Source organism: Ischnura elegans, chromosome 11, assembly GCF_921293095.1.
Source record: "Ischnura elegans chromosome 11, ioIscEleg1.1, whole genome shotgun sequence".
In the NCBI taxonomy this organism is placed as follows: domain Eukaryota; kingdom Metazoa; phylum Arthropoda; class Insecta; order Odonata; family Coenagrionidae; genus Ischnura; species Ischnura elegans.
In genome coordinates this window covers 101,233,194-101,260,241 of record NC_060256.1, presented here as the reverse complement: position 1 = coordinate 101,260,241, position 27,048 = coordinate 101,233,194, and the positions used below count along the sequence as shown (strand labels likewise).

At 39.4% G+C, this 27,048-nt stretch overlaps 1 protein-coding gene across 4 annotated transcripts in view; it reads right to left on the bottom strand.

The window, feature by feature from the left end:
- The window catches only part of LOC124168118 (cysteine protease ATG4B), a 349,683-nt gene that overhangs the window by 269,922 nt on the left and 52,713 nt on the right, over positions 1 to 27,048 (bottom strand). For all 4 annotated transcript variants that reach the window (XM_046546237.1, XM_046546238.1, XM_046546240.1 and 1 more), the window contains 2 exons: positions 26,904 to 26,982; positions 25,772 to 25,935 (listed from right to left, as the gene is read on the bottom strand). In XM_046546237.1, coding sequence (XP_046402193.1) covers positions 25,772 to 25,935; positions 26,904 to 26,982 — 243 coding nt within the window. The remainder of the gene's footprint in view (positions 1 to 25,771; positions 25,936 to 26,903; positions 26,983 to 27,048) is intronic.

Below are 27,048 nucleotides of genomic sequence, written 5' to 3'. Positions count from 1 at the left end.
ACATTCAATGCATATAAGAATAAACATGGCCAGTTAACTCAGTCTCTCTCACCAACATTGGCCAACCCAATTTATAAGAAGCGAATCTACCTATGTTGAACACACACTAATTGCAATTACGCACACTCCCTAACAGGCGATGCATACTCTAGAATGGATAAAACCAATGCTTTATAGAGCCTAAGATCTGACCAGATATTCCTGAATACCTAAGTAGAACGCATTAAAAATCCAACCATCCCAAGTACTTTGGCTACAAGGTGTTCTATGTGGCTAACAATATACAGTGCAACCTTGATAAAACGACACCCCACGGGACTCAAACACTTGCTATAGCGAATTGTCGCTTTACCGGAGGTGGAGCAAATAATAGCCAATATACCTATTGTAAACACTTATACAGGAACAGGAGTGGTGCGGCGACAGAGAAATTTATATCCGATCAACGTAAGCATAAATTCAGATGAAAGGCGATGTTTTTTGCATCACTAAATTTCCTTACTTAAAAAACAATTAACTATTCAAACAATTAATAAGTGCCGTGCTAAATAAAAATCATGCACTGCATTGCTTTGTCAATCATTATGCCAATGTACAACCAACAAAGCCATTTCTCTAGGTACTTATTTAGTGCATGTACGTGATCATTCTAATATTTTGGCATTTTCCACAGAAAATTCAAAAAATAACTGATAAAACTGTATTGCGGTTATTTATTGCCTAAAATAGTTCCCTTGGTGTATGTTAATTGTTCCTGCACGTTAAGCGGCAGTGAAGTGAAATCGCGTATTGCATTTGTTTATGCAGATGAAAATGGTGGAAGGTTGTAAAACGATCCTGCATTGGAAGACTTTATCTACCATGTAATGTAATGTCTTCATTATCTACGGTAAAAAGTTTGCTAAGCATGCAAAATGATGCGACTAAATTGCCGTTGTTAAAAAAAGTCTCTTTATGAATGTTACGCTTGCGACGTATTTGAAATAATACACTGACAATAAGTTTACCACGGCACTGCAATAAAAACGATTTAAATTAAAATTGGTAATACAGTGGAACTTGGTTAGTACGTTCCTCCTTAGTACGTTTTCCTCCTTAGTACGACGATTTCTCTCGGTCCCGGTACCATCGGAACAAAATACAGGTAAAAGCATCTGGTTAGTACGTTTGAAAAAATTGCGCTTTCCTGGTTAGTACGCTCAATTGCTAGCCGTGACGCAACCCGCAATTCGTTCTCCAGTATATTCTTAAGGGTCGTAAAGCTCCGAATTCATGATTTAATTTATTATTACTAGCCATTAACATTCTTGCATTCATTCCACATATCTTTCTTCGACCGTGATTCATCCAAATGCATTTCTCAATTCTTATGACGAGATGAATAATAAAATATGGCCATTTATCAGGAATGTCTGACTATGCAAAACTGCAGCCAATGAGAAGCCCCAATTTTCCCCACCCCGAGCTCCTCACCTTCTGTTGCCTCTGGAGTGCCCACTGCGCACAAATTTCACGAGTGGGCAATTGTTGCTATTGCACGACTTATGATGAAGAAATGAGTATTATCCAATTCCCACTGTATCTAAAGCAGTACTGCACGACGTCAATGCTACGGAGTACGTGCGTATTTGACTACTGCTGCGGAAGCAGACGATGCTCTGGATCTCCACGCGAAGCTTAGCTTAAAAATACTTGATCTCGGCACGAAAGCAGACGACATTAAACAAATTTAAAAAGTAAATTTCAACTGTATAATATAAAATCTTCTTGTAATTACGTCGTAATCTAATAATCTTGCGTGTTATTATTCGATATATCGATCGCTATAACAATCGATATGGCTTTATTCCAGAAGCGAATGTGTACGGCTATTGCCGTAATTTAAGGTTAATATAATTTTGTCCAATTTTTATGATGTTTAAAAACAACCCGTTGACATACTCAGGGTTGTTGTTATAATCTCCGAGTATGCTGTGACAAAAAAGAAATGACTTAGCTTTACTTGTCCTCTTTCTATAAATACATATACGATAAATCACGGGAGAAAGACGCCGTTTTCATGTAATTGTCTTCGGGAAATCTATGAAACATTGTGATTTTTTATTCGCATGGTATTGTTTTTCAATGTAGCGCCCATTTTCTTTATTTTAAAGGTGAAAAGAGTTCAGGAAGGCGATCCTACGAGAATTACCGATAGTAATTGTAATTATGACGATTTTTCCACAGATTGCAATTACCCTGGCTGCTATTTTTTACTTTCCTCGTTAGCACATTTTCCTGGGGCGGAATTCTGTACACGGATACCGACGATCGTCGGTGTCGGTAGCTACCGACGATCGTCGGTCGCACCGATAGAAATGTGATTCACAAAACCCCGCTACCGACAGATTGTCGGTGCAACCGACAAATTCGTGACGTAATGCTTTTGTCGGTACGAAAGTGGCACCCGCACGCGAGGCTAGGCGCCTCGACCAATCATATTTCTCCTTTCTTTGCATTAAACAAATGAGGCTCCGAAAACGCCATCTGTTATTCGTCAGCCCGCGAAGAAGTTAAAAAGAGTTGATCACTGCTTTGTGAAATATTTACGATGTTTAATCACTCTACGAACACAATTTCTTACTCCCGTTGGTGCGATGTGGCTTGTATTCCGAGATTTTGCTGTATTTACCATCGGATTTTTTCTAGCCCAAGTAAAAAAGCCTTTATATTCAAGGATTCAACGGTCGTTGATAGAAGAACACCGGCAACATTAGGTGCTCAATGTATTGGAATTTTCAAGTATAATTGTCTTGAAGAGGACTTTGTCTGCTACATAATTGTTCACCTACGCTTATTATAATTGTATTCTTGGGATTAGCAGTGACGAAATTATTTTTATTAGCATTGTAACAATGTAGCTTCATCTTGAGCCACGGCTTGTTTAAATCGTTTGCCTCATTGTTCGCCGTAAGTCCTATACTTCCACAAGGGTAATTCTTTAATTAGAAAACATTTTTGTCGCTTGAATTCACATTTTGGGCTATTTAAAATAGATTCGTTGAGAAAAACATCGAGATTCCGCGGATGTCACGGAAGGTATCATCGCGTCAAGTGTTGTGATTGTGAACTTGAGTGACATACTTTACGCTATCTATTTGGAAGTGTTAACTTTTGCATTTTGATACCATTTGTGTGTTATTTCAAACTTTGCGTTGATATGACTTTGACTAAATATGCTTGATCAGTGTTAATTTGTGATATACCGTTGAAAGTATGAAGGTTTTCTCGTATTGAAATGAAATTTTTGTAGTTTTATGATGAATAATTCATTAAATGTTTCCTTGTTTCGTGCAATCATTCTTTTTATTTGCCCCTTTCTACCGATGGAATACACGGTACGTACCTACTCACAATCAGTGCTCTTAAGTAATAATGAAAATCTATCTTGAAGTCCCGTACGGTGTTTGGTTAGTATGGTGAAGTAAATTCAGCATTAATTTTACGGGAAGTTTTGTGCACCGGTAACGACGTCAAAGAGTGAGAGGAGTTAAGTGATGCCATTTATATTCTTCTAAAATATAGTAGCAATATGCTTTTTCTATTTCGTCGTTGCTGTCTGATGATCTCGAGAGTACTTACGAAGGTAGGAGAGTTATTTTCATTATAAACCCCATTCTCAGACACTCACATAGGGTATTGAAGTTAATATGAAAGTGAACGAAATGTCCACGTATATATTTCATTGAAAGTGCATCAATAGGCATTCGTTTTTATTGAAAATATAAATTAATTTCGGATCCAAACTTTACGAATCAACAATAGATACCTATCGTGTCTTGTTGTGAGTAATTTAAAAGCAAAGCAATACGTTACATACTTAAAATTACGGAATATTTATAATGTAAAATACCTTACGCTATTGGAACGCATAATGTAATATACGTGTAACATTGGTTAAGTTAAATACTGCTCCCACTATGTAAATTTTACGTTTCAAGTGTTTAATCAATCATTTTTATTATAAATAACATACAATTAGAGCACTTCCACGGAACTAGCGTCGTAGATTATGATTTAAAATCGTCAGCATAGGCCGAAAAGTATAAACAAAAGTCCGCCATGTTGCTAAAAATTTGTCGGTAGGTCCTACCGAGCGTTTTGAAATCGTCGGTATGTACCGACGCGGTATGTACCGACGGGTTTACCGACAACTGTCGGTGGAATAACGACAATCGTCGGTAAAACGTGTCACCTGGGGCGGAATTCTGTACACGGATACCGACGATCGTCGGTGTCGGTAGCTACCGACGATCGTCGGTAGCACCGATAGAAATGTGATTCACAAAACGCCGCTACCGACAGATTGTCGGTGCAACCGACAAATTCGTGACGTATTGCTTTTGTCGGTACGAAAGTGGCACCCGCACGCGAGGCTAGGCGCCTCGACCAATCATATTTCTCCTTTCTTTGCATTAAACAAATGAGGCTCCGAAAACGCCATCTGTTATTCGTCAGCCCGCGAAGAAGTTAAAAAGAGTTGATCACTGCTTTGTGAGATTTTTACGATGTTTAATCACTCTGCGAACACAATTTCTTACTCCCGTTGGTGCGATGTGGCTTGTATTCCGAGATTTTGCTGTATTTACCATCGGATTTTTTCTAGCCCAAGTAAAAAAGCCTTTATATTCAAGGATTCAACGGTCGTTGATAGAAGAACACCGGAAACATTTGGTGCTCAATGTATTGGAATTTTCAAGTATAATTGTCTTGAAGAGGACTTTGTCTGCTACATAATTGTTCACCTACGCTTATTATAATTGTATTCTTGGGATTAGCAGTGACGAAATTATTTTTATTAGTATTGTAACAATGTAGCTTCATCTTGAGCCACGGCTTGTTTATATCGTTTGCCTCATTGTTCGCCGTAAGTCCGATACTTCCACAAGGGTAATTCTTTAATTAGAAAACATTTTTGTCGCTTGAATTCACATTTTGGGCTATTTAAAATACATTCGTTGAGAAAAACATCGAGATTCCGTGGATGTCACGGAAGGTATCATCAGTATCATCGCGTCAAGTGTTGTGATTGTGAACTTGAGTGACATACCTTACGCTATCTATTTGGAAGTGTTAACTTTTGCATTTTGATACCATTTGTGTGTTATTTCAAACTTTGCGTTGATATGACTTTGACTAAATATGCTTGATCAGTGTTAATTTGTGATATACCGTTGAAAGTATGAAGGTTTTCTCGTATTGAAATGAAATTTTTGTAGTTTTATGATGAATAATTCATTAAATGTTTCCTTGTTTCGTGCAATCATTCTTTTTATTTGCCCCTTTCTACCGATGGAATACACGGTACGTACCTACTCAGTGCTCTTATAGTAATAATGAAAATCTATCTTGAAGTCCCGTACGGTGTTTGGTTAGTATGGTGAAGTAAATTCAGCATTAATTTTACGGGAAGTTTTGTGCACCGGTAACGACGTCAAAGAGTGAGAGGAGTTAAGTGATGCCATTTATATTCTTCTAAAATATAGAAGCAATATGCTTTTTTTATTTCGTCGTTGCTGTATGATGCTCTCAAGAGTACTTACGAAGGTAGGAGAGTTATTTTCATTATAAACCCCATTCTCAGACGCTCACATAGGGTATTGAAGTTAATATAAAAGTGAACGAAATGTCCACGTATATATTTCATTGGAAGTGCATCAATATAGGCATTCGTTTTTATTGAAAATATAAATTAATTTCGGATCCAAACTTTACGAATCAACAATAGATACCTATCGTGTCTTGTTGTGAGTAATTCAAAAGCAAAGCAATACGTTACATACTTAAAATTACGGAATATTTATAATGTAAAATACCTTACGCTATTGGAACGCATAATGTAATATACGTGTAACATTGGTAAAGTTAAATACTGCTCCCACTATGTAAATTTTACGTTTCAAGTGTTTAATCAATCATTTTTATTATAAATAACATACAATTAGAGCGCTTCCACGGATCTAGCGTCGTAGATTATGATTTAAAATCGTCAGCTTAGGCCCAAAAGTGTAAACAAAAGTCAGCCATGTTGCTAAAAATTTGTCGGTAGGTCCTACCGAGCGTTTTGAAATCGTCGGTATGTACCGACGGGTTTACCGACAACTGTCGGTGGGATAACGACAATCGTCGGTAAAACGAGTCTCCTGAATCGCTCGTACCGAGACTTATCGGTAGGACCGGCTTACCGACACCGACAATCGTCGGTACGGTGTACAGAATTCCGCCCCTGAATCGCTCGTACCGAGACTTATCGGTAGGACCGGCTTACCGACACCGACATTCGTCGGTACGATGTACAGAATTCCGCCCCTGGTTAGTACGTTCATTTTTTGTGGTCCCTTCAGAAACGTACTAAACAAGTTCCACTGTATAAGAAAAGATATTAACATGATATTATTTCACGAAAAAATATCACGTAGGTATTGTGCTCATGTCACTTAAATAAAACAAAATCAAGATGCAGAAACTGAGACAAATATAACTCACATGGGTATTATTTTTGGCAAAGAAACGGAAAGGCATACGCATCTGGTGGACCCTTAGGCCAAAATATCTTACGAGTTTGAATTTATTGATTTAAAATTCTCAATATTGACTGAGAAACATGAAAAAGGAATGCAGAATTTTTACAATAAATAAACTGAAAGCGTAGCATCAGCTTGTGGCATTTTTTAGTGTTCCCCCCCTCTTACAAGCTCTTCACATATGCCATCCGTGGCGGTGCCGATAGCATGGTGCCAAACGAGAGTCAGTTGTTCTGAGAGTTCTTCCAGCGGCCACCAGACTCGGCCGCCCGGGTGTCGGAAGGGAGCGACACTACGACTCCAACCACTGACGCGAATAGTTCACCATTGTAAATAGTACATTGTGATCGTGACTATTACTTGCAACCGCAACAGAGAATAAATACATCCATCCGAACAATTCACGCTGAGTATCATTGTATCGTACACCCTACACTATCGCTAAAGCGCACTACTTACCTCTAGAAGCATTATTGCAAGAAATACCTTGTACTGCAAGGGTTTTGTTGGGGAGTAGGTTGTAAAAGAGTTCAATTTCGTCTATGTTATACCACACGGGGAATACTTCTTCGGATACTTAGGATCGGAGTGTTTTCTTCCACGACTTCCGGTTAACACCGCAGGCATCGCCAGCAATTGTGACGGGAGATAACACTGTGGTGCTTTGAATCAGTATAACCAACCTTCCGTACTCTTGACGTTCTCAATTCGCAATTTATCCCTGATATACTCTTTGCATTACGCTTAGATATAGCCACTTTCTATGACGTTCTCGCAGATTGAAGTGGGCAAAACCACCCATTCCTTGGGCGCTTTTGTTTTTTTATTGCGAAGAGTGAATGGGAAGATAAATTAATTACGCCACTCTCATATTACTCTATCATTTTTATTTTCTTGCTTAGACGTGTTTGGTGTTTTTGGCCATGGTGTCTGCCATCAAATGCTTTCTATTCACGCAACTCACGGACGTGTGGGTACGCTGTGGACTGCTTTCTACCACCTGAGTAACAAAAGATGATCAAGCATTCGCGAATGTTAATTCCGCAATATTTTCACCAATATGAACTACTTATTTATCGAACGCCAGTTTACTGCATGAATTTGAGACTGTACACTCCATGTTAACTTCATTTCTAACAGATCGCCAGAAATAACAGAAATTAGGGACTCTTGGAGAAATTTCTCCGTCGATAGAAACCCTCGCTATGGCGAGTGGAAGCTCCTAAAGGGCCTCGTAAAAACGAATTTTTTTAACATGCTTACTATAGGGTCTATCGACGGTGCCTCGGCTAACTCTCGTAATAGCAGGGGTGTCGCAATAACCCGTACTCGCTTTCACGAGGTTCTACTGTATAGGGCCCGATCAAAAATTACACCATAAATGAACACACCCTGTTATTTTACAAAAAGAGACAGACTTTCCAACGTTAATAGATACTGGTTTCTCACTAAGCAATTTGAGTTTGATCACTTTGTAATAAAGCAATGTCATTTGCAGACGAAACTGTTGTATATATGTATTTTCAAGTCATCAGCATTCGTATTAAAGAATATTGGTTATTTCTACTTCATTTACTCCATTCCCCTAATGGGGCAGAGATATCTCTTATATTATTTCATACCAAATAAAAACGATATACATAGACTTATATTCTACAGCAACATCGCATTCTGGATTCTCAATTGAGGACAATAATGCAAGGATGGTAACAAAAATCTTTAATGCAAATTAATTGAACATGCAAGGCAATCTAATCTTTATCAAAAAGTAAACAAATTATAATAATTATCAAAGGAAAAGTCAACTGATTTCATGATTCAAAACTTTTCCCCTAAATTCAGCATATTTGGAGACAAGAAATTTAGACGGCACCATGGGTAATATCAAAAGGCTAACTGACGGAAAAAATCAATCATATATCGAAATAAAATAAATGCATTTGTCTGATTCACCATGTTACTCAATTGTCCCCTTCACACTATGTTTTACAATAAGCACATATCAAAATCACCATTTAAAACCTAGAGCCGGATTTGTTGTGGATTAGCCGTGCATAAGTTCACGCTCTTTCAACGTTATCAATGATCTATATAAAAAAATAAAATCGGCCGCATTAGCACCAGGATTATTGCATTTTAACGCAAGACTAGACTGGGCTTATTATTCCCATCAAAATTCCCTTCATAAACCGGAGTCATTTCATCTACTAGATGACAAGGAATGTTTCAAGATTTTTTTTTCAAGATGGAGACTGTTCATTATGCCTGACATTGTGGCTTGTACTATAATTTGATCAATGTCGCCATCAAATACGTTCAATGCGTCTATTACCTTCACAATTTCCACTTTAAGTGTATGGGGCTCAATGAGCTCTCTCTTAAAGCGTTATTCGAGTGCCGTGACATTTACCGGAAATGTTTTTCTTGCCGGGCATCGGCCATTAATATTGGCAACATGGCTACCAATGCTGAATTTCTTAAAGATCAAGTAAATAAGCTGAAATCTTCTGAAGAGTCTGTCATTCTGAAGCAATGAAAAACTGTTACATTTTCAGAAGCCGCAAAATCTACATCTGCATCTTCTAAAACCTCGTTACCCGTTGCAGCTTCCCACCAACAACCTGTCGCTCGTAGTGAAAGTGAGCAGCAATCTCCTGTGATTTCCATGTAAAGGCTTCTAAAAACATTGCCACCGATCTAGCTGGTCAAAGTGTGACACATTTACGTGCTGAATTGTGCAGTGATAGTGAGATACAAGCAACTGCTAACAAATCTGATGTGTTCACTACCGTCAAAGCTAGACGTGAACGTCGCCCGGCCCCGAGGATGGGCACTTCAATCAAGGAATCCTCGCTGAAGGGTATTCCAAAGCTCCCATGTGCACATCTGGAACCTCCCGCTAAACACCACAAAGGAAGGTGTGCTGCAGTATATTGAAGACGAATTGCCCGATCACACAAATGATACCCACGAAATTGAACAGCTTGTGGTCACTAGAGGGGAGTATGCCTGGTCCCGCATAACCGTAAGTGATGATCTGGGTGAAAATTACTCACCCCTGGTTTTTGACCTAAATATGTTTATTGACAAAAGTTTTTTTCCCCAAGCCTCGACCAAAATTGCCGGCGAGTTAGCCAGAAATCTTAATGTTCTCCATATTAATATTCAGTGACTTAGGAACAAGCTACTTGAAATGGAAGCATTTATTTCTCAACACCAGCCTGATGTGATTTGTATTAATGAGAATTGGCTTATGTCTAATGAACTTGACTCATTCCAGCTGCCCGGCTATGTTGTGGCCAATGCTTTTTGACGATCCACACTAAAAATGGTGGAGTTCTCATTCTTATTTCTGTTTACTTAAGCTATAGCTCCGTAACCTTTCCTTATATCCGTTTCAATGTTGAACAGGTGTTTGAATGTAGTGTGACCAAGGTCCAATTTTTCGATTCTTGTATTATTATTCCAACTATAAATCGTTCTCCAAATGGTAATGTCAATGTGTTTCTTGATAAATTTTCTAGCATGGATAATGTTTCCTGGATAATGTTTACAACTCGGTTGATAAACCACTATAAATTGTCACTGGTGACTTTAATTGTGACCTCCTTCATTGCTCTAAAGAAAAATCAGAGCAACTAGATGTTCGTTCTTCTTATAATATAAATCCAACTATGTACTAACAAACTCCCCAGAGTCAGATCCACCTCTGCGTCCGCCATCGACAACATTTTTACAAATATTGAATATCGATTTGTGAAAACTGAGGTTAATTGAATGGTTTGCGGCGTAACTTCGTGAAATTGCCTCATATTAGAAAGAAAAAACTTTGTAAATTTCACATTAATTTTAATAACACGACCAGTTTCATCGCTCATCACTCAACCACCCCCTCTTGTCCAGCACCCGTTCCCATGTATCCCAGGGTATTTAAGACCGTGCTTTCCTGTATATGCACCTGATGATGTCGCGCAGCGATGAAACTGGTCGTGTTATTAAAATTAATGTGAAATTTACAAAGTTTTTTCTTTCTAATAAAACTGAGGTTATAATATCTCATATTTCGGACCACTATCCATTAATCTCTAAAATCTCCCTAAATGCCTCAAACAAGACAATATTGCAATACAAAAGAAATTTTTCAGATGAGAATGTGAATACTTTCTGTAACTGCTCATATCACATGATTGGTCAAATGTTTACCCAATGAATTCCTTAGAAGGTATGGTATGGTATTTAGAGGAGGCAACCGACAGCTGAGGTCATTTGCGCCATGAGGGAAGGGTAGGTAAGGAAGGGTGGAGAGAAACCCAGCGTCGGCGTTAGCCTGCTCTCAACGAAAGGCGCCAAGGGGACCACGGCTTAACGTCCCATCCGACGGACGGAGTGTTGCGCTTGAAATGTCCTCCACACAATATTCAAGCAGGGATCGGGCAGTCTCTGAAAATTCTCTGCCGCTGCCGGGAGTTGAACCCGAGCCCGCCGGGTGGGAAGCCAACACTCTAGCTACCACACCAGCCCGATCCCCGAATTCCTTAGAAGATGGTTTTAATTGTTTTTACTCAACCTATGTGACCTATTTTGATTATTGTTTTCCTGCATTGCCCGTTAGAATTAAAAATTCATCTCTATCTGTGGGCAGAAAGTCATGGCTCTCTGACGAAATCCGATATGCATCTAGATTCATGAAAAACATGGCCCTCTATAACAAAAACTGTTTGGACCGCATTCAAATGATCAGATACAAGTCAATGAAAAAGAAATACAAACGTCTTCTTCAAAATGCTATAAGAACTTTTAATGATCACAGAAATGTATCATTAAAAGTTCTTATAGATCATGTAATGCTGGAAACAGATCAAAAGAAATCTGGAAAATTATCAAGGAGTCAAAATTTCCAAAATCACAAACCACTTATCTCAAATTACTGGATTCCCAAGGTGACTTACTTGAGGAGAGTTCTGAAATTTCCATGGCTTTAAATGACTTTTTCACATCACATCAGTTCTTCAATGTGGCTCAAACAAGCAATTGTAGACAATCATCAAGCCAATGTAATTCTCTATTTCTTCGCCCATGCTCTGACAATGAATTAGCTAATATCCTTCACTAAATGACCAAGAAATACACCACTGGTCCAGATCATCATTAAAAAATCATTTGATGTCATTAAACACCCTCTTCTTTCCTAGTCAATGAATCTTTAAGGCTTGGCCAATTTCCATCACCACTTAAAAGTACCAAGTTCATCCCCCTCTATAAAGTTAAAGGCAATAAACAGCATATGAGCTCATACAAATCAATATCTATACCTAATCAATTTGGTAAAATCTTTGAAACAGCTTTCTATGCTCAACTGATAACTTACTTGGAATCTCAACTGATAACATACGGGACAAGGGAAAAACACCCCAATGCTATAGAAGCGAAGGGAGCCCTACTATTAGCGAAACCAAGCATAAGCAATTTGTGCTCTACCGATCCTAGTGGATTTTCCTATGAGGAAGAAAAATCCATCGATCTAATCGGTACATTGTCCAACTTAGACAGTAAACTAGAATCTCTTGTTTTATTATTCGATTTCTCCAAGGCCTCTGAATGTATCAATCACCACATATTACCGTCGAAACTTCAGCCACTTGGCATAAGAGAGACTCCATATAATTGGATAAAATCATTTCTAAATAACAGACAACAGAGTGTTTGTGTTAATAAAGAAGGAATAACTCATATATCACCCGAAAAAACAATTTCCTGTGGGGTTCCTCAGGGATCTGTTCTGGGTCCAGTTCCTCATATACATAAATGACCTGCTAAATGGAAAAAATGGGGATTGAGCTTCTACGGCCTCAATGAATTAAAGAAGAAAAGGAATTTCTCAAATGGCCGTATAATTCTCCCTGCTCGTCCACCTTGCAAGTCGAAAAATTTCTAAATAACAGACAACAGAGTGTTTGTGTTAATAAAGAAGGAATAACTCATATATCACCCGAAAAAACAATTTCCTGTGGGGTTCCTCAGGGATCTGTTCTGGGTCCAGTACTTTTTTATCACTTCACTTCACTTTCACTTCACTTCACTTCACTTTCACTTCACTTCACTTTAGTATCACTTCACTCCCCTCCCCCGTTCCCCTCGGACCCCTTTTTGCCATATGTTCCCATCTTCCGTTTAACACCCATTACTGTTTTCATCCTCCCCCTAGCCCCTCTATCTTCACCCCTTCTTTTTCTTAGTTATATATTTTGGTTGTCCTCCCGTCCCCTTCACTTTCAACCTTGAGTTGTAAGTGACTTTGGTTCTTCCTTCAGCACGCTGAAGAGGGCTACTTTGTAGCCGAAATACGTATACGTGTGTTTTCCTCGTCCCCTTGCCGAACTCCCCCGACGACGCTCTTTTGGAGCAAACCTTTTCTCCCGGAACTTTGAAGCCATCCACAGGTGAGTGACTGCTTATCGAGTGAATGTGTTTCCACGGATCACTGGCTGTCTTCAACAGGCCCATCCTGTGAAGATTCCCGGTTTTCTGTGGAACAAGAATCCTTAGCGGAGGTCCCTACAGCCCCACAAAGGATCTTGTTGTGTATGTTTGAGTGAGTGATTGTGTGAGTGTGTGTGTTGTTTAGGCTTTCCGGTTGAGAGGCTGGTGTTTGGTCCCTGCGGGGAATTTCTCCCCCTTCCCGCACACCAACGCAGCAAAATTTTTCGACTTGCAAGGTGGACGAGCAGGGAGAATTATACGGCCATTTGAGAAATTCCTTTTCTTCTTTAATAAATGACCTGCCAAAGCTGCTGCATTCCGTGCCTAATACACTCCCCATATTGTATGCTGATGACACAAATGTCTTGGTGTCAGCCTCTTCAATTGATGTTAAGGGCCAACAGTATTGTCAACCTCTTAGAAGAATGGTGTTATAACAATTTTCTTCTTCTTAATGAAAAACAAATTTATTCCACTTTGTTAACAAAAATAAGCCTTCACCAGACATTTCAGTGTCTTTCGACGGTACAAAGATTCCCCGGAGCAACAAAGCCTCCTTCCTGGGGGTTACCCTCGATAGTAGTCTAAGCTGGGATAGCCATGTTTCTAGTCTACATAAAAAACTCCGTGCAGTGTGCTTTCTGGTTCGCTCGATTAGGTCAACAGTTAACAATGGGGAACTTGCATGGGCCGTCGATTGCTCTAAAAACTATTTTGAATAATTAAAATAGATATATTAGCTCACAAAAATACCTAAAGTTTCTCCATTTAACATCAAAAGAAATAAAAAAATTGCATTTAAAATCAAGAAAAAGTTCTCCGAGCCGACCACTGCGCGAAGACACCCGAGCGTTGCTGAGGCCAGGCATCACGTCATAGGTGCCTAAACAACCGTAGGGAGTTGGTAAATACACTGAGCACATGCAGTAAAATTTGTTTTGAGGGAGTATTTAGCCACTCATCGTCCCTTTATTTTGTTCTGTTATTCTTGGGCAAGTTTTCCTATTGCTTATGTGTCGCGATTATTACTTAGGGTATTAATAATGCGACATCGGGATGATAAAGTACAAGCGTTTCACTTCGTATGTTTTATTTATAATAAAAATGGATGATAACATTGCCGCTCATTCGAATAGTACACCTGAAATTCATCTACATCCACATAATACCCCGCAAGCCGCCTAAAAAGCATGTGGCAGGGGGTGTTAGGACACCAGCCTTTTTTTTTTAGGACACCAAAAATTGATGCCACAACCCTCATGGAATTTGTTAAGACAAATTATTGCTATACCTCAGTGGCAAATTGAGATGTAAAAGAAACTTGTAATACTGGAGGATAACGATTGTAAGCCGTGCTGTTGAATTTGGCAATGCCGTATTAGCGGAGAAGGTAGTCCTATCCGTCCTACAGTACGAATTCACAGCGAAACAGTCTCCACACAATCCACATGTGAGATCCTGAATCAGTTCTGCTGCTAACACACACACAAGCTACAACCTATTTCAATAATATAGGTAAATCCATAAACAATATACTAGCATATGCCATATAAATATAGTGGGAAATAGGCAAATACTCCTATCCAAAACTGGAAGTCACTGTCACATTCTTATATTCATCACGTACAACTTACAATAACAGAGTTTGTTATGATGAAAACAACTATTTATTCACTGATTTAAAGTCTTAAATTAGCTCACACAAGTGACACAGGTGACTTTTCTCACCATTATTCATTGAAATAATGGAATAACAAACTTCACGCACAGTTTTTATTTCAATTGCTTGATCATAAAATGTCATATCTATGGTGAACAACGGAGGTTAACACGCCAATGACAACTTTTACACTACTGTTAGTCATTTATCGATAGCTCAATAGCACTTTTTACAATTCAATCACGCTGGAACACTGATAACTCTTGGACCATATTTTTCAACCTAGTCAAACTTTGTGCATTACAACCACTGGCACTGTGATTATTAACAGTAGCTTAACGGGAGATGTGACGTTGAAAATAACACTATTTTGGCACAAAAATATTCCTAGATGTCTCCAATCAGTGAGCAAAAGTTCCATAGACAGGAATTCACCTCATACTACAAGCACAGGCAGTCCTAAACGACGAATTCTTCGGTACATACGAATAAACGGATGAAGTTATTGTATAAAAAGCTAAGCGGACATTAGTAAACATCAAAATCATTCTAATTACATATGTACTTAAATGAATGATATGCCGTCGATAACATCAACTTACAATTAACGTATCCCCCTTCCAACGGCTGTGGCTCAGACTCCTACAACGATGTTATTTAGGTATTAAAATTTTTTTGGTTTAACTGCTCCAGTTTTATATTTTATGCCCTAACTCAGATATTAATATTATAAATAATACAAAATATGAGGGCTTCCAAGCCTCTATCATCGGATATTTATCTTTAAATAGAAAATAATCAACATGTCTAACAAACGAAGCTCTCACAACTGCTGGCAACTATTACAAACAATCACAACAATAGCTTCGCGTGATGTTTAGGCACCTTTGACGTCATCGAGGCTTCGTCGGCAGTGGCTTGGAGGGTGAGGGAGTTTTTCCGGCGCTATAAAATTAATTATATTCATCATTGAATAATTTGCGAAGGAAAACTCAGATATAAATGCGATTTTCTTTGTTGTATTCAGAAAATAATTTTCTGTCAGCCTGTGAAATAAAAAAAAATTCATGCAAGTTCCTCATTAAGAGCTAATCTTAATCTATTATGGTGAATTCTATTCCCACGTTATTTATAGCATCCTTTTTTGGGGCCCTTATCCCTGTGCTAATGTTGTTTTTAAAATACAAAAGAAGATAGTGAGACTGATGTGCAGTGCACCCCTTAAGGGTCCATGATGCCCTCTTTTCAATAAACTCTCATTTCTCCCAATTCTGTGTGTTTACATGTTGAGTGCAGTCATTTGTGCAAAACGCAATTTTGGTTTGTATGCTACTGACGATAGCATCCACAACCACTATACCAGGAACTGTGGCAATTAACATCTAAAGATCATCAGAACCAGTTAAACCAGCCTTTCCCCCTATAACTTAGGACTCCTACTATATAACAAACTTCTTAGAAACACGAATACAGAGGAAAAAATGTCCAGTTTTTATTTAAGGTGAAGGAGTTCTTTATGTCACATTTATTTTATTCTATTGATGAATATTTAACTATATACAGTAAAACTTCGATTTTACGCACTTTGATTTTACATCAAGTCTCGTTTTTACGCAGCGACCCTCAAGTCCGGCCGGAAAGCATGGGGAATTGCAATGGTGAAACATCGATTTTACATCTTTTCCTGAATTTACGCAGTTTTTCGATTTTGCGCAGCATAACCCCAGCCCCAAAGAGGCCGCTAATCTTGATTTTACGCAGTTGTCATTCGACTTGTTTTGAAAATCCTGACTGGAGCAATATGAAGTTAGGTTATTTATTCGTCTCAATGAGTTACAAAAATGAATACAGGAACGGTTGAAATGACATCGCGCTGTTGAGCGTGAAACTAAAAACATCGCGAATCTAATTAATGCTTCCCCCTGCGCCCTCTCAGTAATATTTCCGGCTACTTTACGAACGCAAATATCGCTCTTAGTTCAAATTTGCCGTAGAAGGATATCAAAACTAAAAAGATACGCCAATCGCCTTGTATACGTAATTACTTTCCATTAAGACAGATGATCGCCGGAGATGTTAACATTATCACCTTTCGTGATACCACTTTTTGCTCTTTCTTTGTTTTACTCTCCTTAGAGTGGAGATCTACCAAGACCTACCGATAGACGACAACTCTAGATCGAAGACGCAGCCGCGACGTGACTGCGTCTTCGGTCTATTGAAGGACGCTGTTAATAACATATTCATTGTAATTACAGTAGATGGTCGCTAATCCGGAATTATGAACTACGGAATATCTATCCCTAACTGAAGGTTTTCTAGAATTTTGCCAACACTATGTTTTCCGTCGCCCCAGCGAAATATAACGGCGAAATGAGCCATTAAAAATCCTTCCGTGCCAAAATATTGGCTTCCAAGGTGATTCAAAAAAGATACTCGTACTTCTAGTATGGAAGTAAGTCGATAGTGATTCAAAACGATGGTAAAAGCAGCATGCGTTGTCTCACACCTGCGGGACGAATGGAGGGATGGAGGCGAGGGAAAGTTGCTTGCGCGGCGCGCTTATCAGAACTGACTCAACTTGTATCTCAATGTCAGTGGGTTTGAATGAAGCATGGTTGGACCTTGAATAGCTATTAGCTTAACTCCACTAGGTGGCAAGCATTCATTTTTAACGAAATGGGAGTTAATGCCCTCGGAGAATAGCTCACGTCGTCAATCGTCATATAATCATTGAAGTCAAATTCTAGACGTGAATGATAAGGCAGTCCCTCTAACTCAGTAATGGCTTAACACCATTAAAGCGAAATACAAAAATTGTCCGGTGTTGTTGTCAGATATGGGGAAGCAAAATATTACGTGAAGATGAGTCACACGGCTTGTAAGTCGAAGGTCCCGGCGCAGAATTCGCGGAAGAATGCCGACAGAGAAGCTATTCCCGGTAGATTCAATCTACTAATGCTAAAATTTCACGGGAAAATGCTTTTTTAATGCGTAAAAATTATAAAGAGGGAAAATTATTCCGGACTATAAATCATTTTTTTTATTCATCACTGGCGGCATGACGGCAGTTGCGCGGTTATTTAAATAGCTTACTTAAAAAAGTGATCTTAACTCGGAAAAATCTGAATTTCCAAATATCCCGGGTCCTATGCGCTCTGTATTATCTATGGTATGATATTTGGAAGGAGGTAACCGACAGCTGGGGTCATTAGCGCCATTAAGTAAAGGTTGGGGGGAAAGGAACCCTATGTTGGCATTAGCCAGGTTGTAATGATAGGCTCCAAAGGGACCAGGACTTAACGTCCCATCTGCTGGACAGAGTGGTGCACTGGAAGTGGCCTCCACATTACACTCAAGTAGGGATAGGGCCATCTCTGATAAGTTTCTGCAATTGCCAGGACTTGAACCCAGGCCCACAGGGTGTAAAGCCTTTGTGATGTATTAGCGAAAAATTACTCTCTGTTAATGGGGTTAATTTGGATGACTATACTAAAACCGTAAAACCTCACATATCAGACTTTTTCTAGTTCCGGTTCTGGCTTAAATAAGAACTTTACAAAAGTATATGACTATGCGTTCTAAAAATTATGATCAAGTGTTATCCTGAAAAGTATACTCCTCCTCAATACCAACTCTTGATTTTACACAGTGCCCATATTTCGGTCCCTCCAACTGCGTAAAATCAAAGTTTTACTGTAAATACATATGTTCTGTATGGGTATTTTTATTTTTTTTGTAACTCAACATTGATTTATATTATGGAACATGCATGTACCAAGATCTCCAAGCAAATAAACATTATTGTTATTGTTTACTTGGACCTCTACTCTAGCATTGCAGACTAGGATCAGTGATGGGGAAAAAACTCTTGATTAATTTTAGAAGATTCTTCCATGATTAACCAATCGTAAATCAACAGAAATGTTACCAACGATCTTTAATGGCAAATTTCATACCGCAAATGTGCAATTATTGCAGTGGCCTTGCACGTGGCTGAATACGACCTAAGGGGACCGAATTTCGTAGAATTCAGGCTTGTTTATGCCGTGACCCATCAAGGTCAAACTGGAGAGGAAGGGCAAGGGCTGGGGAAGTGGAAATGTGTAGCTTGAGTCATGGCATTGAGGCGCTTGCCTGCATCTGCAATTTGCCACAAGTCCTCGTTTCCCAAAACCGCTGCTGCGAGAAGGCATGATCGATGAAGGCCCGTTGCCCTCATGGTGGTTCTGTGCTCCTTTCCCCAGTGCACCACGGTCGGGAAAAGGAAGCTCTTAAAGATTCCCGAAAGCAATTTAAAATAACATACAATGTGTGTGAATTCTAATAGATTGTTTGATTCACGTAAATTATGAACATTACAAGATATTAAAGTGAGAGTTTGTATTATGTATTAATGCTTTCCGATTATTCGTGCCGCCTCTCCCCACCATTAGCTCCGATAATTGGCAGTTTGCTGCACGTACATATTTCGAAAATGAGCTCACCCCCTCTGACATTACTTAACCTTTTCCCTACCGTACACGTATATATACGTGTGGACGTTTCCTGACCCGGGAGACCACGGGCGTATATGTACGTGTGAGATTTTCCCGGTCAAGAAAACGAAACCCGTATATATACGTTTTCTAGCTCTCCCCCTTTCAGGACGGTCGTGGGTTTAGGTCGCCTTTGTCTCGGGACCCAACTCTTCGGGGCTTAGGATTAACCCTCCGAATCCGGGAGCAGGTACCCGGACCCTTCGTCTTTTATAACCCCTCTCAGCGGTAAGGGACAGCTGTCATACAATTGTTTATAGAGTCAATTTTCGAAATAAATATTTGTTCATTTCTCAAGAAATATAAACTAAGAATTGAATTGTTTGTCTTTTGAGCAGCGTTTAGAATTTTTAAACGAAATTCTACGACAAATATTAACTTATATCTCGAGTTATGTATAAACATGAACATGGAAATTGTTGCTGCGTTAAATGCTTTGATAATGGCCTTAGAACTTCATTTAAAATTTGACAATGCTCAGATAAAAATGAGGAATTATATTCTATGTCTGTAATTTACGTGCACGCAACAATTATCCATTTGCTAAATACATATAAGCAGTACATAAGTTGACCGCGAACCAATGCCGCAGGTATGGTCGCAAACCCGGAAAGGAGGGAGCACAACTACTCTCGGAGTCCGAGATAATGCGGAGTCCCACCGTGGAGGGGTCGAAAAAGGTTCAGCGAGACCCTTCTTAACGAATGCCCTCCAAAAATGCTCCGTACCACGAGAAAGAAGAGTCTCTTGGGGCTCGGTACAGCAGTCAAGCTAAGACGAAAACTCCGCGGTCTCGAAAGGGTTAAAAATCCAGTGGCATGAGTATCACTTGCAGGCAGTGGACCATCTCATACGAGGGACTGAGAGGACAAGGCGTACAAGTGATTTCCTTAGTAAGCAGAGTTGCGTGGAGAAATAGATAGAAGACATACCGTAAGTCGGGGCGAGTTCGGACGATCGCGCCGGCCCATACTTACATTGTGTTTTCTTCCGAAAGTCACATTGTTATACAGTGAAATTATGTCTCCCAGACGGAAAATGATACAATGTAGCATATTGCGTATAAATGCAGCGGATCTGATGCTCTTCGCCGTAGTCAAACCGATTAGTTTGCGGTGCAACAGTTTGGTGGAACTTCTTATTGCCGAAAAGAAACTACTTTGCTGTTTGGTAAGTGCTTCCGATTTTCATGAGATTAATTACCTTTTGAAGCTGCATAGCTTCACATAGCATACAACAAATTTCATTTAAATATCATAATTATTGTGTTTACTAGAACGCATTATTCGATTTCATGCAGCTCGCAGGCGAAATGGTGAGAAACTACGTAAGGGTGATTGGAAGCCAGCGCTTCCGCGTGCATGATGAGTGGCAACTTGAAAAGGCAATTGAGGCTGTAAAATGTGGACGCATGACGCTACGCACTGCATGCAAAGAATTTGGAGTCCCAAAGTCAACAGTCCACGATAGACTCAAAGGAAATCCCCCGAAAAAGTCTGGGGGACAAACGGTGCTATCAACCAAAGAAGAGGACCAGCTAACCCAAGGGATTCTGAAATGCGCAGAGTAAGGGATTCCTTTACGTCCCATTGACCTCCAGTTAGTGGTAAAGGATTATTTAAATAGGTAGGGACGGAATATAAAAAAGTTTAAAGATAACTGTCCGGGAATGGAATGGGTGCGGGGTTTCATGGCGAGACGGAGAGAACTTACAGTGTGACTCGGTGAAAACGTAAAGGGTCCATGCATCAGTGACTAGAGAAGTGCTTCTAAATTATTTTAAAAATTTGGAAGTGGTTTTGGATGGTGTTCCTCCAGAAAACATCGTTAATTACGACGAAACGAATTTTAGTGACGATCCTGGAAAATCTCGTGTGATTGTTAGGAGGGGAGAGAAACACCCATCAGTAGAGGTCCGTGAATTTCGCGAGACGCGATATCGCGAAATAACGCGAAATAAAACGAAATAACGCAAAATCGGTGAATAAAAACGAAATTTCGCGTTATTTTTCGATTTTAGGTGGATTAGCGAAAAAATCACAACTAATGAGTCACAATCTATTAAAACCTAAGCCTTCATTGTTTAACGCTGCCGAAGTTCATTTGCACTTTCTCATTATGATTTCAAGGTCAATTGGCTCGTTTAGTCTCGCGCATAACGCATACGCGTATTATCGCGCACCGTAGTGATTTCTCCGCCAGAATTTGCCGTTAAATTTATCACAGCCTCTCTCTTCGATTCCCACGTATCAATCCTTAAATATTTAGAATGAGGCTCTTTCTCACCTGAAGAATTAGATATTATGGATTAAAAATGTGCGGAAAGAAATTTAACGCGGCCGCGGAAGAGCGGAAATACAAGCTCACGCGCCCGGCACGCATCAATGCCGAGTTGTAATTCCGGTGACTCACCGCGACGCATTAGACAGCGTTATTGGATAACTCGTTGCAGGAAAACCTTGAGTGTGGATCTAATGTAACAATTTCGTTGACTTAAACACGGCCGCTGGCTGGGACCGGAGCGCTGTTCACTGCACGGCCCACAGCGTAGCAGAGAGTCGTCTCGTCTGAAAGCGGCCTGAATTTCACGGCGTCACGAAGTGAACGGCGACTGGCGAAAAGTCGTTTCGTCAGAAAGCGGCCGCAATGTAGCACTGCCTGTATTTCACGCCGTAGACGGCGCACCGCCCGGCCGGATTGAAATGGGCGCCGTGGTGATCACGGCGGCCGTCAACGGCGCCGTGCGGTCAACTGCGCGATTCGATTCGTTTGAAGACATCCGTAGACACATATGGTTATTTGGAAGCACTAGCAGTGGGGGAAGGGAAGGAACAAAAAGGATAGGAGGAGAGGGGATTCTCCTTATTAGCGGACGGATCGTCAGATATTCGGCTCTCCACTGAGCTATAATGCAAAAAAATCATTTCGACATTGGCCAAATCTAATATCTAATTCTTTGGGTGAGAAAGCGTCTCATTCCAGATGTTTCAGGATCGATTAATGGGAAGTAATTTTTTAAGTTTCTTTGAATCCGATTATGTTTTGTTAAGTGTGGCTAAGTAAGATAAGCTTCTTTCACTGACTTTCCTGACCGATTGGCAACAGCTGTAATAAAAATTAAGCAATTTTGTTGTATCTAGCTGCTTTCCTACTTTCCCTCAACACCTGGGTGAGGGGTATTGAAAGGGAACCCCTGACATGAAACATTTCGGCCAATTTGTAAGTTGTACAGTACTATGGTTATACTGTAGCTACCCAGCACTCAGTTTGAAAACACCATTGTGACAGGTTGTGTTTTGCTGTGGGACTGTTTTTTTATCGTAATTCCAGCTTTAAATATCGAACAAAGGATAGGAATTATAAAATGCCAAAAGCTAGTGATAATGTTCACACCAGGGCAAGTGAATTCACCTGAGAAGGATTTTATGTGAAAGAGTAATACTGTGCAAAGTTTGTGATAAAAGATTTTAATTTGAAAGATGTGACACTTTGTTAAAGCACATCAGTAGCGATACACATAAACATGCGAAAGAAAGGGACCCACAAAACGACAGCTATCATTTGAAAACACAGTCACTCAGTCAAAGAAAGCAAAGGAGGAGCTTGTTGTTGCTACTGCAGAAGCGTTTTTAAAGGCTTTATTTAATGTAGAGAAACTTGACAATCCAAAAATTCTGGAATGGCTCTCAAAGTATACGAGGTAGTGGGCATTTGCAGTTTGCCGATCGTATTCACCAAGACTATATACTTGAACCATTCATATACCTTGAACCATTTCTTTCATTTAGTTTTACAATAAATTTTGTACAATCAAAATTGTGTTAAATGTTATGTAAAATGCTTAATAAAAGTAAAGTATTCATGAAATGTGTACCATAAAAAAAATAAAATGCGTATAAACGTGGGAATATTGTAGCATTATGATAACACCGCCAAGATTTCCTATAACACCGAAATCACATGGTTTTAAAACGAATTTTAGCAAAAAATAAAACCACTTTCACGGACCTCTACCCATCAGTCATCAAGGACACTAGCAAAACAAGTGTTTCTGTGATGATCGCAGCATCAGCAAGCGGAGAATTGCTTCCACCGTACACAGTGTACAAAGCTGTACACTTATATCCAACTTGGGTAGAAGGTGGAATTCAAGGATCAAGGTTTAACCGAAATAGCAGCGGATGGTTTGACATTGCATCCTTCGAAGACTGGTTCACTACAACGTGCGTGCCATTTTTCAAAAATAGGCAGGGGCCAAAAGTTTTGATAGGAGACAATCTTTCCAGTCACCTCTCCTTAGAGGTAACTAGGCTGCGCGAAGTGATGGGAATAAATTTTGTAATGCTCCCTCCTAATGCGACCCATTTATGCCAGCCTCTCGACCTTGCTTTTTTTAGGCCACTTAAAATCGCATGGCGCAAATGTCTTGATGGGTGGAAGCGTAAAAATCATGGAGTTCTTCCTAAAAGTGAGTTTCCGAGATTATTGAAATCTGCCATCGACTCAATTGGACCTTCCCTGTCTGGCAATGTTCGTGCTGGATTTAGAGCTGCAGGAATTTTCCCATTCGACAAAAGTCGAGTAATAAACAAAGTTCCTTCTTTGAATCCGGAGGAAAATTCGGTCAATTCCGCCGGAGGCATCGCATGGTCAGATGCATTTTTGCAATGGCTTGCATCATCTCGTGTAGAATTAAATGTAGAAAAAAATCAAGGGGGAAAAGGCTTCATGTTCAGCCGGGGAAAAGTGTTAGCGCTGAGTGCATGAAAGGTTCATTAGTTGAAGAAATGGAAGAAGTTTCATCGGGGGGGAATTCATCTGCAGGTGCTTCTTTTTCTTTGGTCTCGGAAAATAATAATATATCCAAGGAAAGTCATTTTGAAATTCCCGGCTCTATTCCTAAAAATTCATTCCTCTTGATTAAGTTTGAGACTGATAAGCGTGACAGGTTTTTTGTGGGAAAAGTTGTAGGAGTCTGTTCCAATGAACGAATCAGAGTGCAGTTCCTTCGAAAAAAAAACACAGTGAAGGAGACATATTAATGTTTCCCCGACGTTGAGGATGAGTCTATAGTTTGCAGAGCGCAAATTGTTCGTCAGCTGGCTGCGCCCAGGGACTTGCGAAGGGGCCGTTTCATTTTTAGTGGGTTAACCGATATTGATGCTGTTGAATAATTCTTGTACTCATAATTGGCATTATAAAGATGCTTTATGTTTTATTTTTACATTTGAACGAGTGTCAAAGTTCCTAAAGTGTCCAATTCCTAAAGTGTCAAAGTTGCGACACTGCTAATAAAGATCGAACTCTTTTGTTAGAATTGGGAAAATAAATGAAGAGATTATTTTATTGTTTGTTTTTAAAGAGCACCAATAAAAATGTGACCTCAAGCTGATTTATTTTGTAATATATCATTTTTACGCCTTCCCGTAAGACGTTAAATAAGTAAAAATTTTACCATTAAGCAAATGTTTTGGGTGCATTTATAAATAAAGCATTCCATTTTACCATTTTATCACTAGAATTAAAATCTAAAAATAGGTATAACTAGGTCACAACAACCTATGCAGCGCTCGTAACATTTTTCGATCTCTATATTTTTCCGATGGAAACAAGAAACTAAAAGTATGTTTTAAGTCCTGTAACATGAGGAAAATATTTATTCATTGTTATTATTATTGATATAAGAACACGTTTTAATGAATAAATGATCTGCTATTGTCACTAAAATGATTACTATGAACGAAAACGTCATTATCTTGCGGGTGTCCGAACTCGCCCCACTCCGTGAGGCGTGTTTGAATAAGGTTATTGAATATTTTTCGTAGGTAAAAATAAAGCTACATCAATTTATTTTTAGCATGAAGTTTTCAAAGGTTAATATATTATTCATTTCGATTTTCACGACTATCAGCAAATATTTCGATGCAGGAATAATTATTATGCATAAAAAAGTGTCCGAATTCGCCCCAACTTACGGTACGTACGTACAAAATCTTAATGACCAAGGGATACGAGGGAGTCTCTGTTCTGCACCCTCATCGAGTACCAAATCACATGCTCCACTAAATACACATACAGTTGATCTTGTTCTTTTCCTTTACCTAATTTCTGTACCTAACTATGTTCAGAAAACAAAATCACTTATTAACCCCTTGGCTTCGCTCCACCTCATATGAAATTCTAAAAACCTATCTGTGTAGTGTGCATTTATTTATGGAAACACAAATGGTAATTTCCACAGTTTTTTATTCCAAAATTCAACAACCGATGCAGGCTTCAGCTCGAAAATGACACAATGTGTTGAAACCTGGGTCGGTTGTTGCATTTTGGAATTAAAAGCATGGAAATTACCATTTGTGTTCTTTCATCATAGATATATCGAACTTCCACCAAATCAATCCTGAAATGATTTCACGTGGTTTTTTTTGTCCATGGTTAAAAAATGAATGATTTCATTAAATAGCTCACTAAACTTTTAATGATTGACAGTAATTGGCTTGACAGATGCAGATGACAACAGCAATACTCACGACGGCCACAGATGGGTCCATTCCGAGGATGTGTATGCGGGATGCAAAGGCGCAGTGGTACGAACCATCTGCTGTTGCCTCACCCCCCTGCTGCTCCCTTTCAGCCGGAGCCACGCTCGCCGTGGGCTGCGTCGTGTGAGGGTCCAGGAAGATCACCTCATCACCTGCCATCAAATGCATACATACAATCATGCATGGAATCATAGCATCCACTCTCTCTTTCACTACTACACTCACATCTTCTCTCGACAGATGACACATTTTAATTAACACAATAATATTTTAACACTGTATAATTCTAACTTCCGGGAACTGGGAGCTTTGAAGACGGTTGGCTGTAAAAGGTCAGTGGGCGAGAAAGGGTGAAAGGCATTTCTATTGTTCTCGTGTAACTTGATATTTTATTTTGTAGGGTTTATGGTCTTTGTAACATGAAACCTGAGGGAGTAATTATGTATCTGGCATGCCAGAGGCTTGTTAGAGGGGAAGACTGAGGACTGATAGTGGATTTTGGGAAATGTGGGATGTAGTTACTCTTCTACGGTGCTGAGGTTCTCCTGATGGTAGTTCCATCTCTTGGTGAAGAATCACACCATGTGCCTGTTGTGCTTAGCTTTAATTAACTGACTAGCATTCCAAATAGGTTATATCAATTGGATGGCTTATACTCAGCTTCATGCATAATCTTGAGTGGATGGAATTGTAACGATGCTAAAACAATGTAGAATGACACATAAGGATATTTCACATCTTTTTGCCCTCTATCCCAATCACAAAAAAGTAATGGGTACTTGCAGAGCTCCATGAAGGCAATAAATACTGGGTGATATGTAATGGTGTTGTTGTTGGGGGATTTCTTAAAATAAAAAAATAGGATCAAATCAAAGAGTGATAGGAAATCAAAAAAAATCTTTCCACATTATGTTTGTAAGCTAGTTGCACGTGATTGATAGATGGGTCACGTGAGATTCTAAGAAATAAGAGATTTCTACTGTCCTTCACAACAGTAAACACCACTATTCTGACTGTGTCCACACACCCACTTGGAAATTGCAGATGAAAAAAGGGCACAGCATATGCATACAAGGTTATGAGAGCACAACTAATGCGACTATGAGATAAGAAGGCTTACCAACGCAGCCAATGAAGTAGAGGGCATGGTTGGGTTTTCCTCCAATCACCCCAAGCGACTGTTTGAATGTGAAACACACCTGAAATGAGAAATAGCAACAAAGATTACTTATCAACATAATAATAATTGGAAAAATCAAAAGTTC